At 41.2% G+C, this 14,248-nt stretch overlaps 1 protein-coding gene and 1 long non-coding RNA gene across 2 annotated transcripts in view; one reads left to right on the top strand and one right to left on the bottom strand.

Annotated features, from left to right (window-relative positions):
- Positions 1–14,248, bottom strand: part of LOC111577504 (contactin-associated protein-like 2) — a 90,032-nt gene that overhangs the window by 44,735 nt on the left and 31,049 nt on the right. The window contains exons 8-17 of the mRNA XM_055014851.1: positions 12,337–12,595; positions 12,040–12,189; positions 6,304–6,466; positions 6,068–6,174; positions 5,710–5,829; positions 5,351–5,466; positions 4,456–4,540; positions 4,104–4,260; positions 2,572–2,699; positions 2,281–2,451 (exon numbers count right to left, since the gene is read on the bottom strand). Of these exons, the coding sequence (XP_054870826.1) occupies positions 2,281–2,451; positions 2,572–2,699; positions 4,104–4,260; positions 4,456–4,540; positions 5,351–5,466; positions 5,710–5,829; positions 6,068–6,174; positions 6,304–6,466; positions 12,040–12,189; positions 12,337–12,595 (1,456 nt within the window). The remainder of the gene's footprint in view (positions 1–2,280; positions 2,452–2,571; positions 2,700–4,103; positions 4,261–4,455; positions 4,541–5,350; positions 5,467–5,709; positions 5,830–6,067; positions 6,175–6,303; positions 6,467–12,039; positions 12,190–12,336; positions 12,596–14,248) is intronic.
- Positions 436–1,923, top strand: LOC111577379 (uncharacterized). Its single transcript, XR_002746923.3, has 2 exons — positions 436–911; positions 1,510–1,923. It is a non-coding gene; the product is annotated as an uncharacterized LOC111577379 (long non-coding RNA).

Raw genomic sequence — 14,248 nt, forward strand, 5'->3', positions numbered from 1 at the left:
AATAAAAGCAGGCACCATGGAAGAAAAACAAGTAAGATACCACTTTTGACAGAGAAACAAAAAAAGTTGAGACTGCAGTTTGGACAAAGTTAACACTAATTTACAGCTTCTTGGTAAGTCACATCAGCTCCATGTCCAGAAAAGAAACAAAAAAAGTTTTCAGATAGAAAAAAAAGCACAGCATCCCCTCCCAACTGTCAAATGTGGAAGTGTCACAGCCCCCTTCCTGGTCCCTCCATCAGCCCCCACCTGACCTCCATTTATTCTCCCTGTCCCTACTTTTTCTGTTTCTCCCCTGTTCCACCTCATCATTCGTCCTCTCTCTATGCCATCTACCTCATTCTCTCTCTCTCCTGTTCTGTCTCTCTGTCTTGCTCCACTGTGCCGCTCTCTGCAGCAGCTGCAACTAATCAGTCTCCAATCTCATCAGCAGAACTCCGGGCAGCTGCGGCGCAGTACAGCTGACATCTCCTCTTCCTCCATAAAAACCAGCTCCTCACTCCACTCCCTGCCAGACTGTAGCTTCAGCTCCTACAGTTGGTTTGGTCCCTGCACTTGTTGTTCCTGTGCTTCTCGTGCTTTTTCCATTAATATCTTTCCTCTGTTTGCAGTCACCCGCTGGCTGCGCTGCCCAGTGCTACATCCCTGCCCTGCCTCTGGACCCCCGGCCTTGCCCAGGATTACCCTGACCCCCCTCTCTGGATTTCCCCCCAGCTTTGTCCTCCTGCCACCTCTTGGACTCTCCCCGGCCCGTCTCTGGATTCCCTCCAGCCTCACTCAGTGGACCAGCTCCCACCCCAGACATTCTCCAGACCAACACAGCCACTCTCTGCTGCCATCCATACCACCGGTGCTGCGCTCCTGGCCCGTCGGTCTCTGGGAGCCTGTCTATCCCTCGTCCAGCCCCGTTTGTAAGTCTTAGTTAGTTTGATCCTCCTTGGTTTATTCCTGGCTTTAGTTATTATTAATTCTGCCTTAGTTAGACCCTCCACCCTCATCAGTTCCTTCTGTTATCGCTTAATTTTTGTATTGATAAATTCATTGACTGTTCAGCCTGACCCTGCTGTGGTCTGTGTGTTCTCTGCTTGGGTTCACCATTCCTTGTGACAGGAAGAGGCTCAGTTATATTATGAAACTGTCAGGACCCCCTCCCCTGTCCATGCATCAGCCCCCATGTGACCTCCCTTTTTTCACCTTCTCTCTCCCCTTTTCTTTGCTCATCCCTTTTTCTTCTTTTAGTCCCTTCTCTGTCCCCTCTGCTCTCTCTCTTGCTCTCCTGTGCCACTCTGCAGTGGCTGCAGCAAATCACAGTCAGTCTCTCCACTCTCATCAGCAGAATTCTGGGCAGCTGCAACGCAGCACACTTGTTTCATCTCCCTGACAACAGAAGCTGGTTCCACACTCCACATCCCGCCAGATAGTTGCTTCTGCTGTTAGTGTATGGCCAACTGCGCATTCCTGCTTATGATTTTTCTACCTTGACTAACTCGTGTTTTCCCTGTTCTGCAGTTTCTGCTGGCCGTGCTACCCAGAGCTGCTTCGTTCTGCGTTTTGTGCCATTCCTGCAACACTCCAACACTAACCTCTAGAAGAGGTTATTGGTCCTGCCTGCCTCAGCCCTGTCTACACTGCCCAACCTCCGATTCTCCCCGCCTCTTGCTCTAGTGGATCAAATCCTTTGTTAAACCTTCACTGGTCTCTGCTGTGTCTGTGTACTCTCTGCTTGGGTTCAAGCTTGGCACCGTGACAGAAACTGCCGTGCTGCATGTGGCACATTAAGTTGAATCTGTGCAGGGCACAAAGACATGGGAAGATTATTGAGGCTTTCTAGGCAAACGTAGAGCTTAGTCTATGCCTCTTCATTTTTTTGTTTTATTTATAATATGTTGCAATAAATACTGAAAGCATGTTGGTTCTCTTAAATATCAACTGTGGATGCTAATTACATTTGTTACTTTCAGCTTATTTCAGGGAAAACTTGTTTTCCTTTAAGTGGAAGATTACCAATAATTTTGGCCACATTGGTATACAATTTTCTGTTAATAGTGGCAGTTATAATACATTTTTCAAAAATTTTATGTGAGTTAAATGACAGAATTTTGGGATTTGTCCAATGGCAATCTCTTCTGGTAGCCCTAAAAAATAAGTCTAGAAACATTGCAGGATCTTTATGCATGACTTAGGCTAAACAAATTTTAAGTTAAAAGTATTCATATCTTTGCTACAAATGTGTTCCTGTGCTTTTGACCCTAACATGTTGTACAGTGTGTACACACACACCTCTGAGTTCGATGTGAATGGCACTAGCGCTTCCCAGGTTTTCCAGAAAGACTCCATGAGTGGAGGATGTCTTAAAATAGAAGGAGATGTCAGTGCCTGTTTCTCCTGTGTAGGAAGGGAAATGGAGGAAGGAGGCAGGGCTGGTGAACGAGGCTGCGTTCCAGTAGTTACCTTTCAAAAATGACAGCAGAGCATGTATTAAAATACAAATGTTTATCTTACAATAAATATTTCATGTTCTCTGGTAAAACATCGTGTGTGTGTGTAAGAAAAAGCTAGAAAAACACTCACGATCACCCTGGCATTTGAGTGGCCCTATTGTAAGCTTGGCTTCAGATCCAGCTCTTCTTGTATCACCAATCACAACCTGATTGACTGGCAAATGGTCTTTGTAGACCAATAGGCCTGCATCCTCTCTCCTGAACATTCAACACACACACACAAAGACATTGACAAACAAGACACATTTTAGGGTCCAGTATCATGGTTGGTTTATACAATATCTAAAGCAATTTAGCATTAGTTTTTCAATAAATCATGTTTTACAGCCTGTGTCTAAAATATTGCATCATTAAACAATTTCAACAGGAACTATTGTTACTACATAAATCTAGGATAGAATCAGTCCTTGCATATGTGATAGTTTAGACTTCATCCTAATTACAATACAAAGAGTGTGGACTGCTTGCAGCTTAAATCTATTAAGTTCTCTTGGAATATTCTTGGAATATGAACTTTCCACATTGAACTTTCCATAGCGCACTACAAAATGAACAGGTCTGAGGTCTGACTGGTGTTGACTTTCAAACTAAGATGTGAGAAACAGATCAGAAAGCTGAGGAAGGTTGTAAAAGCAAACTTACAAACATCAGAAATTCTGCAAGTTGCTAATAGTTTGTATGACTATAAATAGGTGAATAAATAAGTGATACAAAGAGTCAAAGGTAAAGCAGGAAAACATCCTCCTAAATGTGTAGATTTGAAATCGAAGAATATATTGGATTTTGTGGAATAGCTGTATAGAATATAGATACCGGTCAGGCATAACATTTTGACCACCTGCCTAATACTGTGTTGGTCCCCTTTATGCTACTAAAACTCCTCTGACCCAGTGGTGCCTCGATACAGGACCTCTGGGGATGTCCTGTGGCCCAGGATGGTGGCAGTGAATTCTGTGTGTCCTGTGGGTTGCAGGTGGGACCAACCTAGATCAGATTTATCCTGGCACATCCCACATATGCTCAGTAATATTTGGATGTGGCGAGTGTGGAACCTGGGTGAACATCTTAGCTGTGTCGTGTTCCCCTGGCCACTCCTGAAAGTTTTTTCAGTGTGCCAGGGTGTATTGTCCTGCTGAGGATGGCAACTGGCATCAAGGACTGCTGTTGCTAAGGGGGGGTGAGGGTTTGGGGGATTGCTTGAACTGCAATGTTTAGGTGGGTGGTACATGTCAAACATCCACATGAATGTCAGGACTCAAGGTTTTCCAGCAGACCATTGTATTAGAACAAGAGGATCGATGTTATTCAATTCGCCTATCAGTGGTCATAATGTTTTGGCTGATCGGTATATTGGAAGCAAGTGGCATGCAATAGAAAGAAATACAACAGAAAACACACATTTCCTAGTTATATATCCAGAGCACACAGCTGTCATGTAGTAATAGTGTGATTATCTAAAAGGAAAATTAGATCTGCTGGCTGCCATAGCTGCTTTGGTGAACATAAGGATTACATTTCAGTGTGAATAATAAAATGCTGTATCCTTATTTTGTCAAAAATTAGAAGCTGCTCAGCTGAGCTGCCAAACAATGACGCACTAACCAGGTACGCAGATCAGCGTCACAGTTACAGTAGTGTTTGGGGTCAGTACAGTTGTGTTCAATACCACAGGAACACTTCTGTATCCCTGGTCCTGAACCTCCCCAGTAGAAATGCCTCTCATTGGCTCTTCCTACCCACCAGGTAAATGGGTTGCCATCTGAACATCAAAGAAACAAGTTAGTCAGTTTATTTTCATTTCAATTAGATCAAATAGTAAGTCTTATTTTGAAAATGTCCTGCTCAATTAATGACTTGTAACATGATTCTGTGTTAATGATAAGCACTCTGACATAGAGTACATCTGTATCACATCAAAACCATATGATTGGCTACGGAGTGATGGATACTTCACCTGGACTGTTGAGAAGACGAGACATTCGGCACGCATAGGCTACATACTGTTCACAGCTCACTGCGCTGCTGGTAATTGACAACACCTGGTCACAAAAGGGACAAAGAAGGAACTTTGTATATGTTTTATTTACTAAATACCAAATCATTCTATTTTAATGAGAAACTTCTAATAACAACACATCATTCTATGTAACCTATCTTAAGAGGTTTTCTCTATAGTACACAATACCTCTCTATTTGTCAGTTGATTAGTTCCTTGTTGGAGTGGTTTTGAATATGTACAGCATGTTATGGTTTGGTAGCTACCAATATGATAATTATCATAATATTATTGTAATGATTTCTGAGAGTTTAATTAATCTGTTTAGGTTTCCATAATTATAAATTTGTTCCAAACAGATTAAACAATAAATACAGTTTTACATCTATAGGGAAAAAGGAAAACAAGAAGCGACAGGAAATAATTTATAAATGAAAACAGCGACTGTGTTTAAAAAGAAAGTAAGAGCAACAGGATGTATAACACAATTTTAATTTTATTACTGGAAATGTTTGTGCTGTAAAAATAGAAATCATACTGAATTCACAGTGTGTGTATAGCACATGGGTGAAGTTTTGTCCATGCTTGCCATTATCTGTATATTGGCTTGTATTTTTTGGCAGTCCCAAATGCATTATTACACAAAATGTTCTAATATAGAATTGCCATTTGGCTATTTTTACAGAATGTCCATTCATTCTGTTTCCACTGAAATTTCTACTTAAATTGAATTCAGCTTGTCGCTGTAGGCCATTTAAAATCATGATCAATGTAGTACAAAAAAAACAACAAAAAAAAACACAGTTTAAAAAAATAAGAAAGTATAAAAAGTAAGTATGTGAGCATGGTGTACCTGTTCATCAGTCACATTATAAGTAATCTGCAGCACTGCTTTCCCTTCCTGGTCTGCCTTGGAGATTGCTGTCTGAGGAGACAGGTTGTTTCTCAGTGTGGTCCAAACTCTTTCCTCTAAAGGACCAGAAAACAATGTCAATATTCTCTCACATCTTCTGGAGCAAAAATTCACCACATGTATGACTCGAATCATACATACAGAGAAACATATTATCACTGATGTACGTTTCCATTCTACAGTACCAACTTCTGTAACAGTAATAAATGCTTTATAAACAGGCATCTTACATCTACATCTTACGCTATCTGAGAAAATTAAATGGATCACCCTACACAACTCTCACAGTGACATCTCACCTGCCATTTCACAATTGACTCTGAAGGGGGCGATAGAGCCACTACCATCTGGGTCGATCCAGTAGCTTCCTGAACTCTTCCCCTGGTGCTTATACTCCACACAGGATTGCTGATACAGTGCTACAGAGGAAATCCGACGCACAGTTAAGCAAACACAAAGCGGTGTGTGAGTGTGTGTGCATTACCCATGTTGTGGAGAAACAGGTTTACACACTCACACTATGGGGAATCAACTTTTCATAAGGTAAAATGATTCAATTTCAGGGAGAATGCTTAGGGGAAGGTGAGGTTAAAATTCACTCAAGCTTAAGGTATTGGTTAGTCTACACAAAACCAATGAATTTATGAATGCACTCACAGGTATGGCATGTAGCTCCAGTGTAGCCAGTGCCGCTACAGTTGCAGTTGAATGTGTCCCATGTTTGAGAGCAACGACCACCATGCTCACAGTGGTTAGGAACACACCTGACATGACACAAAAATGCACAGCAAACTGTGAACAGTGAGAACACAGTCATTTCCAACCCACAGTATTTGCTGTGAACTAACATAACTACCAAGCGTGCTTGGAATTCTGTTTTCTAAACCGTATACCTGTCTATAATGGCACACATATCCAGGCTGACATTTTCAAAGGTTCCAATGAGCCCCTGCTCCACAGCCCTAAGGTCGGCCAAATGATCATCGATGTGGATCATCTGCATGCAGCCTTGGAAGGACCGCTGAAGTGATCGTGCATTAGTGTGTAGAAAATAACCTGGAGACAAGTGGAGGAGATCAAAGGTCAATATTACAACCATTTAAGGAACAGAAATGGAATAAAACCAATGGTAATTGAACAATTTATCTGTACCGAGTCTTTCTTATACTTTGACATCCTTTTAACAGTTGCCATAATTCTAGACCTTTTACGTCATAATGCTAAGCCCCCCATCCCTGAAAAAAATAGACACCAATAGACAACAAATGCAAAAAAGTCATTTTTCATTATTCAGATGATTTTGCATGTAACTTATCCACTGTTTAAATAATCAATTAGACTTTATGTTCTCTCAGTGATATTTCCCACCATGTAGGTCTACAGTTTCATAGTCTCCTTACAAGTAGGTTTATAACACTAATGAAATAATACAATGAAAGCAACTGGGGTACTTTGTTGGGAAACAATGGATTCAGACAATATTGTAAATATGAAGATTGAGTATAGTCAAAAGCTGACCTCAGGCTATTAGAATAATGTATTCACTATTTTTGTTGAACTGTAATGTTGTAACATTTGAGATTAAGGTACCAGCCTGTTTCAGTTAAGCTATTTTGTTCAAGAAAGAGATTTCTGCTTACATGTAGCATGAGAAGGTAAAGGTAAGAGTAGCATAATTATTTGAACAGCACAGTTACAATGTTTCTCATTTGTATGTGGACATTTATTAGCCTTTGGAAGCCTTAAGATTTAAATAGGGAGCAAAGTCAGGTTAAAGAACTTGATTGGGCTATTGTTTTTATACAGTAGCTGTAGATTGTAACATCCAAGTCAGCTTTCATTTTTAGTTGTCTTTCTTAAATGCTTTAAATTGTTGAGGGAGTTCATAATTAGTTATCTAAAATAGCTGGAGAGCTAAAATTAAAAAATTATACTATGGAACTACAGAGGGCTACTAAAATTCAAGAAGCTCAAACAAGTTATGAATAAAATTAAGTCAATGCAGTCTAGTACAGTATTTCTCCAAGAAACTCATCTAATATGTAAAGATGAACTAAAGGTTAAAAGGAGGTTTAAACACTTTCTCAGCCCCCTTTAACTCCCAAACAAGAAGTGTCTTTACTCTAGTTCATAAATGTATACCATTCCAGGTCAAAGAGGTAATTACACACAAAACAGGATGATAACGTCTCATCCAGGGAAATCTTCTTAAGGCACAATTAGTGTCAGTGAATTTAAATTCCCAAACATTCATAATCCCAATTTCTTCCAAAGCTTTTTAAAAATGTAACTACCCTTTCAGTTATCTATGCAATTGCAATTGACTTTAACTGCACCTTTGACCAGGTGAGGGACTAGCGTTCAGAAGCTGATGACCCTCACCCTCAAAGTAGGGGGATAATACACCATTTCACAAAAGAAGTGAACCTCATTGACATCTAGAGGGAGGTTAATCCCAATGTTGTAAAATTCTCATGGTCCTTCAGTACACACCACTCGTTCAGAGCGCCCCCGGGTGGCACAAATAGTTGACAGATGTCACCTTCCAGAGTGAGCAAATAATAGTTCAATTTTAAAAGCAAATACAACATAAACCTCAGCAAGCATCAGGTGCACAGCTTTTAGGGTCTTTATCAGGGGATAAATAATCAGCATCGTTAGTTTTAAAGCAAAACAGATTTACAAGAAGGCAAAATGCTGGAAGCCAAAATATAGATATGAGAAAAGCAATATTAGCAATTAGGTTCTCCCGATACTCATTGAAAGCTACTCCTGATATGACCTTAATATAATAAACTTTTGGCATCAAAGGCATTGGCCAAACCAATGCTTCTTAAACAAAGGTTCTATGATCAGGGTGAAAGTCCTGGAAAGGTGCTTGCATGGTGAATGAAATAACTGCAGGTTGATCTTTTAGGAAATTCTTCAAATACATTCGTACTTCAGAGGCAACCCATGACAAATTAGATATTTATTTATTACACAATTTCGCCAGCCACACCCACATATGATGACTGCCAGGCCTGTTTGTGTGTGTTTTATGGTCCTTGTCGTCTTCCCAACCCCCACCCCCCCGACACACACACACACACACACACACACACACACACACCCCACCTCTCTACCTCCACCCCTCTACCCCTCTACCTCTTCTGTCACCTCTCAACCCGCCCAGCCAGCAGGCAGATGGGTCCCCCCACATAAAGAGCCGGGTTCTGCTCGAGGGTTTTTTCCCTGTTAAAAGGGTGTTTTCCTTGCCACTGTCGCCTTTTGGCTTGCTCTGGGGGTCAGGCATATGGATTTTGTAAAGCGTCTTGAGACAATTTGACTGTAATTGGCGCTATATAAATAAAATTGAACTGAAAATTGAATTGAATTGTTGAATCTAAACGTCACTCGTAGTCAGGTCCATAAATATTTGGACATTGACACAATTTTCAGCATTTTTGCTCTCTACACCATCGCAATGATTTTGAAATGAAACAATCAAGATGTGCTTCAAGTTTACACTTTCAGCTTAATTTGAGGGTATTTACATCCAAATCAGGTAAACGGTGTAGGTGTTATGACACATTTTATATGTGGAAAAAATGTGTCAACGTCCAAATATTTATGGTCCTGACGGTAAATAAAACCTGTCTGACATTGTAAAGTAGCTACAGGGTCTTGCTCTAAAGAGATTCAAGAACGGATGCGAAACAAAATCATTGTCATTTATCAATGAGGAAAGGGTTACAAAGCCATTGTTAAGACTCTGGGACTCCAGCGAACCACAGTGAGAGCCATTATCCACAAATGGAGAAAACATGGAAGTGGTGAACCTTCCCAAAAACACCAAAATTTCTCCAAGAGCTCATCGATATCTCATCTATGAGGTCACAAAAGAACCCAGATGAACATCAAAAGAGCTGGAGGCCTCACGTGCTTCAGTTAAAATCAGTGTGCATGATTCCACAATAAAAAAGACACTGGGCAAAAATGGCACCCATGGGAGAGTTGCAAGGTTCAAACAAAACCAAAAAGAACATGAAGGCTGGCATTTGCAAAAAATGTGCAACATTAAGTGTAAGAAATATGAAATAATAGACAATGTCAAGAAAGCAGCAAATACTTGTATACAGCACTGGATGCCTTACAGTGTCCTTTAATTATGTTGTGAAGAGTTGTAGCAACAACCTGATGTGATATTATCCTTTCCGAATCTCACACACAAGAGGCTGAAATGGTAGTATAATGGACACAGAAAAGGCCTTTGACCGGGTGGAGTGGGGATATTTATTCTCAGTTCTCAACAGATTTGGCTTTGGCCCAAAATATATATCATGGATTCAGCTATTACACAACGCACCTACAGCCAGTGTGACTACCAACTCCATGCGGTCTGAATATTTCCCCTTACCACGCGGCTGCCAACAGGGCTGCCCCCTGTCACCTTTGTTATTTGCTATTGCAATTGAACCTCTGTCCATGGCCATTGAAAGTTCTTCATTTATCACTGGTATCTGTAGAAATGGAATTGAACACAGGGTCTCACTTTATGCTGATGACCTTCTGCTCTACATATCAAATCCTACTGTTTGTATCAATCATATCCTTGAAATTCTACAAGCATTTGGTTCTTTTCCAGGTTATAAGCTAAACTTGAATAAGAGTGAATGTTTTCCTGTCAATGATGCTGCAAAACAGATCCCAGGCCAAATATTATCCTTTCAATTAGCCCCTTCCAGTTTTCGCTATCTAGGTATCAGTATCTCACATGATCTCATCTCACTTTGCAAAAATAACATCTTGAAAATGGTCAAAGAGGTAAAATCAGACCTCCAACATTGGAATGCTCTCCCCCTGTCCCTCCTGGCAAGAATCAACACAATAAAAATGAACCTGGTCCCGAGAATCTTATTCCTTTTTCAATGTCTGCCAATATTTCTCCCTAAATCTTTAAAAAAAAAACTTGATGGAAACATTTCAATTTTTGTTTGGACGGGTAAAACTCAAAGGGCAAAATGCTCTATCCTACAAAGAGCTAAAAAAGACGGAGGCCTTGCACTACCAAACTTCTTGACATATTACTGGGCGGCCAATATCCAAAAAATCCACATGTGGTACAATTCCCCTAAAACAGACTGGTGTCAGATGGAGGCTCGCTCATGCAGCTCTGTCAATGTAGCAACTGTGATCTGTGCCCCTCTAAACTCGTATCCTATTAACTATACCTCCAACCCAATCGTTTTATCCACAGTAAAGATATGGAGGCAGTTTAGACGCCAGTTTAAAATTGCTTCTGCTTCCCCACTAATGCCCATCTGTGACAAGCATTTATTTCCACCCTCAACTGTTGACCTGGTTTTCTCTTTGGGGAAGGAAAGGGGTTTGGTTTCTTTTAAACAACTTTTTGTTGATAAAATTTTCATTTCTTTTGAGACTCTCAAAGCTAAATTTGATCTTCCACAATCTCATTTATTTAGATATTTTCAGGCTCGCAGTTTTTCCTCACCATAGTTTCCCCCACTTTCCCCATGAACCACTGACTCCTTCATAGATATGATCCTATCTTACCCTGCAGTCTGTGGAATCATCTCAGCAATGGTCAAGATGACTGCTTCACTATCTCCTCTAGCAGTTAGAAACACTTGGGAATCAGAGCTTAATGTTACTTTCTGGTGGCAGGGGGGCCTGGAAAGAGTCAACACTATCTCTCCTTGTGCTAGTCTGACACTGAAACAATTTAAGGTTTTACACAGGACACATTTTTCCAAAGTTAGGCTTCACAAACTATTTAACACCGGTGATATGTGTGACAGGTGCTCCAATTCTGGTCCTCTTTTTATGACACACTATCTAGAGCTCTCAAAGGCCCGTGGTTCCTAGCCCCTTTATCTCAGTTTTTGGGGTGTCTGAGGACTTTGCTTGTTTTTCTGTCAGGGAGAGAATTGTTATTGCTTTTTCCTCTCTTGTGGTGCGCCGACGAATCTTACTTCACTGGAAAGATCAAAAACCTCCATTGTCTAATTCTTGGTTTAAAGATCTAATGTCCTTCATTCATTTAGAGAAAATTAAGTTCAGTATTGAAGGTTGTTCAGATCATTTTCAAAAGACCTGGGGCCCTTTTCTGTCCTTAGTCAATACTATGTCATCTTTGGTAGACTAACATATATTTGACAGTTTCATAGAGCAGTATGTTAGTAGGCTATACAGATCAACTTGAAACACACTGTAATCCTTTTTGATACCTAGGTTTACATACTATTAGTATAATTTATTTATTATAACTTATTGTATTTTCACTGGTTTTACTTCTTTTTTTGTTTACTTATTTGTCTGATATATTTTTGTTAGGTTTTAGCTTCTATTGTCAATGCTGGTGTTTTTGGTATCTATAATTTTCTTCATCTATATGTATGTATGGGGGGATATTGTTTGAGATGTTTTTGTGTTGGGGGGGACATAATTGGGTTGTATGTCCCTTGAGGAGAATGTATGTAAATGCTGAAAACCCACTAAAACAAACAAAAAAGCAACCAAAAAACCCAACCTGATGTGATACCACATAATTAAATACAGACACTGCCACCACATCAAGAAACATCCAAAGCTATTTTAATTTGCTAATTATCCTTTTGAGTAATCACCTCCAAAATAGTAAGTTCCTCCAGTCTGGATCTGGATGGGGATAGCTGTCCTGACTGTGGATGCCTCGTCTCCATCAACTGTCAACATAGCATAGTTTTCCAATGCATTGAGATGGACACTATGCCACTGGCCATCATTCAGACCTGAACCTGAAGGGCAAAACACACTTCAGTCAATACAATTTCAATAGGTTAAAATTGGCAACAACAATAAAAACTGGGAGATAAAACAAAAAAACTAAAATGGATAAATAATTAAAGGCTCATGAACTTTCATTGAAAAACTGCTGAGTTCACCTGATGAGACGTCAATACGTGTGTTTTTCTTCTGTGTCACATTCATGTAGACAGTGACCTTGCCCTCTGTCAGTCCCACCTCCACCCAGCCATCAGCCAGTGCTGTGAACATCAGCAGTCCATTGGGATTCCAAGTCCTAAAAGACAAACTGACTGATAGAGTGTCGCTGTCACTCTGACCCAGCAACCGCAGGAAGGACGTGGAGTTGAAGAAGACGGGGAAGGAGTTGGACTCAGCACAGAAGAATGTCAGGTTACGCTACAGTGGAAGAAAGACAAAGATATTTATTAAAAACAGAAATACAGTAGTAGATTCTGTTGTAAGTACAGGCCAGCCGTGATCCACTGTCCTTGACTGAAGTATTATGGTGCTTGATGGCTGTGGGGACAAAAGGTTTCCTGTACTGTTTGGTCTTACAGCGCAGTGAGATGAGCTGCTCCTCTGTCCAGCCAGGATGTTGTGAAGAGGGTGGCTGGCATTGTTAAGGATGAACTAGACTGTGCAGTGTGTGTCTTCCAACCACAGTTCTCAGTGAGTCCAAGCTCCTGTCAAGCACAGAGCCAACCTTCTTGTTTTGTTCAACTGCCTAGTGTCCCTCTCAGTCGTGCAGCCAACCCAACAGAACACAGCATAGAAAAGAATACTGTCCATCACTGACGAGTAGAATGTAGGCAGCATTTCACTGCCTACATTGAAAGATCTGAATCTCCTGAGGAGGAGCATCTGTGTTTGCATGCCACCTCAGTTTGTTGTCAAGGTGCAAACCTAAGTATTTATAGGTTTTCACCACTTCAATGCCCTCCACTCTGATGTTGACAGGCTGGAGCATGGGCTCGCCAAAACAATCTCCTTGGTCTGGAAATGTTCACCAGAAGGCACTTCTTAGCAGTCCAGTCACTGATGACCTTTGTCAGGTTACTGTACCCACGTCCCTGCCCATTCTTGCTACATGCCACAATAGCTGTATCATCAGAGTATTTCTGAATATGGCTCAAAAACGACCATCATGTCTTCTTGTTGATATATTAGTTTTGGATTCTTTTGTTCAGACATCAGGTGAATAGATAGATGTTAATTACCTTCTTGACAGTTTTGGCAAACACTCTCGCCTTCCTCAGAAGTGTCTCACTGACAGCCTGTGACGTGTCAGTTGGCACATTTTGACAGCCGGCATTTGCGGCACGCCCAGTAGAGTCACCAGATCTGCCGGGCCAAACACGCCCATGCCGTAATGGCATGTCGTGGTGAGCCCAACGGACCCGACCATCCCACCAAGCATGCTGCAACCCCCGCCGTCCTATTTCCTCTGGAGTAGAGTGTCCCAGGTGTGGGAGGGCATGAAGCCTCCCTCGTCCCTGTTAATGACCCTCTCCGCCTGCCTCCTGATCTCCATCGCCTCCTTAATCCAGCGTTTCAGTTTGTTTTCTTCTGTTGCTATGATTTTTGCCCCGTCCCAGTTCATAACGTGATTGTTCCTTTTGCAGTGGTCTGATATTGCAGATTTGAGATTTTCTTGTAGTGCCTTTTCTTGTGCCGCAAATGCCAGCTGTCAAAATGTGCCAGCTGACAAGTCACAGGCTGTCAGTGAGATGCTTCTGAGGAAAGCGAAAGTGTTCCCCGAAACTGTCAATTAACATCTATCTATTCACCTGATGTCTGAACAAAAGAATGCAAAACTAATACTTCTGAATATGGCAGGACTCTGAGTTGTACTTAAAAGTTTGTTCTGTACAGAAGAAGCAGAATGGGGGAGGTGTTAGGAGGGATGCTTGTAGGGCAGTGTGGAGTAGGTGATGTGAGGAGGACAGGCTGTTATGATGGTGCCCGCTGCTCCCCCGTTCCTGGTTTTCTCTTCTTCTAGGTGTGTGTTATGCACAGAGGCCGGGCGGCAGGTGTTTTGGATGATAATCA

This window comes from Amphiprion ocellaris, chromosome 10, assembly GCF_022539595.1.
Source record: "Amphiprion ocellaris isolate individual 3 ecotype Okinawa chromosome 10, ASM2253959v1, whole genome shotgun sequence".
Lineage (NCBI taxonomy): Eukaryota > Metazoa > Chordata > Actinopteri > Pomacentridae > Amphiprion > Amphiprion ocellaris.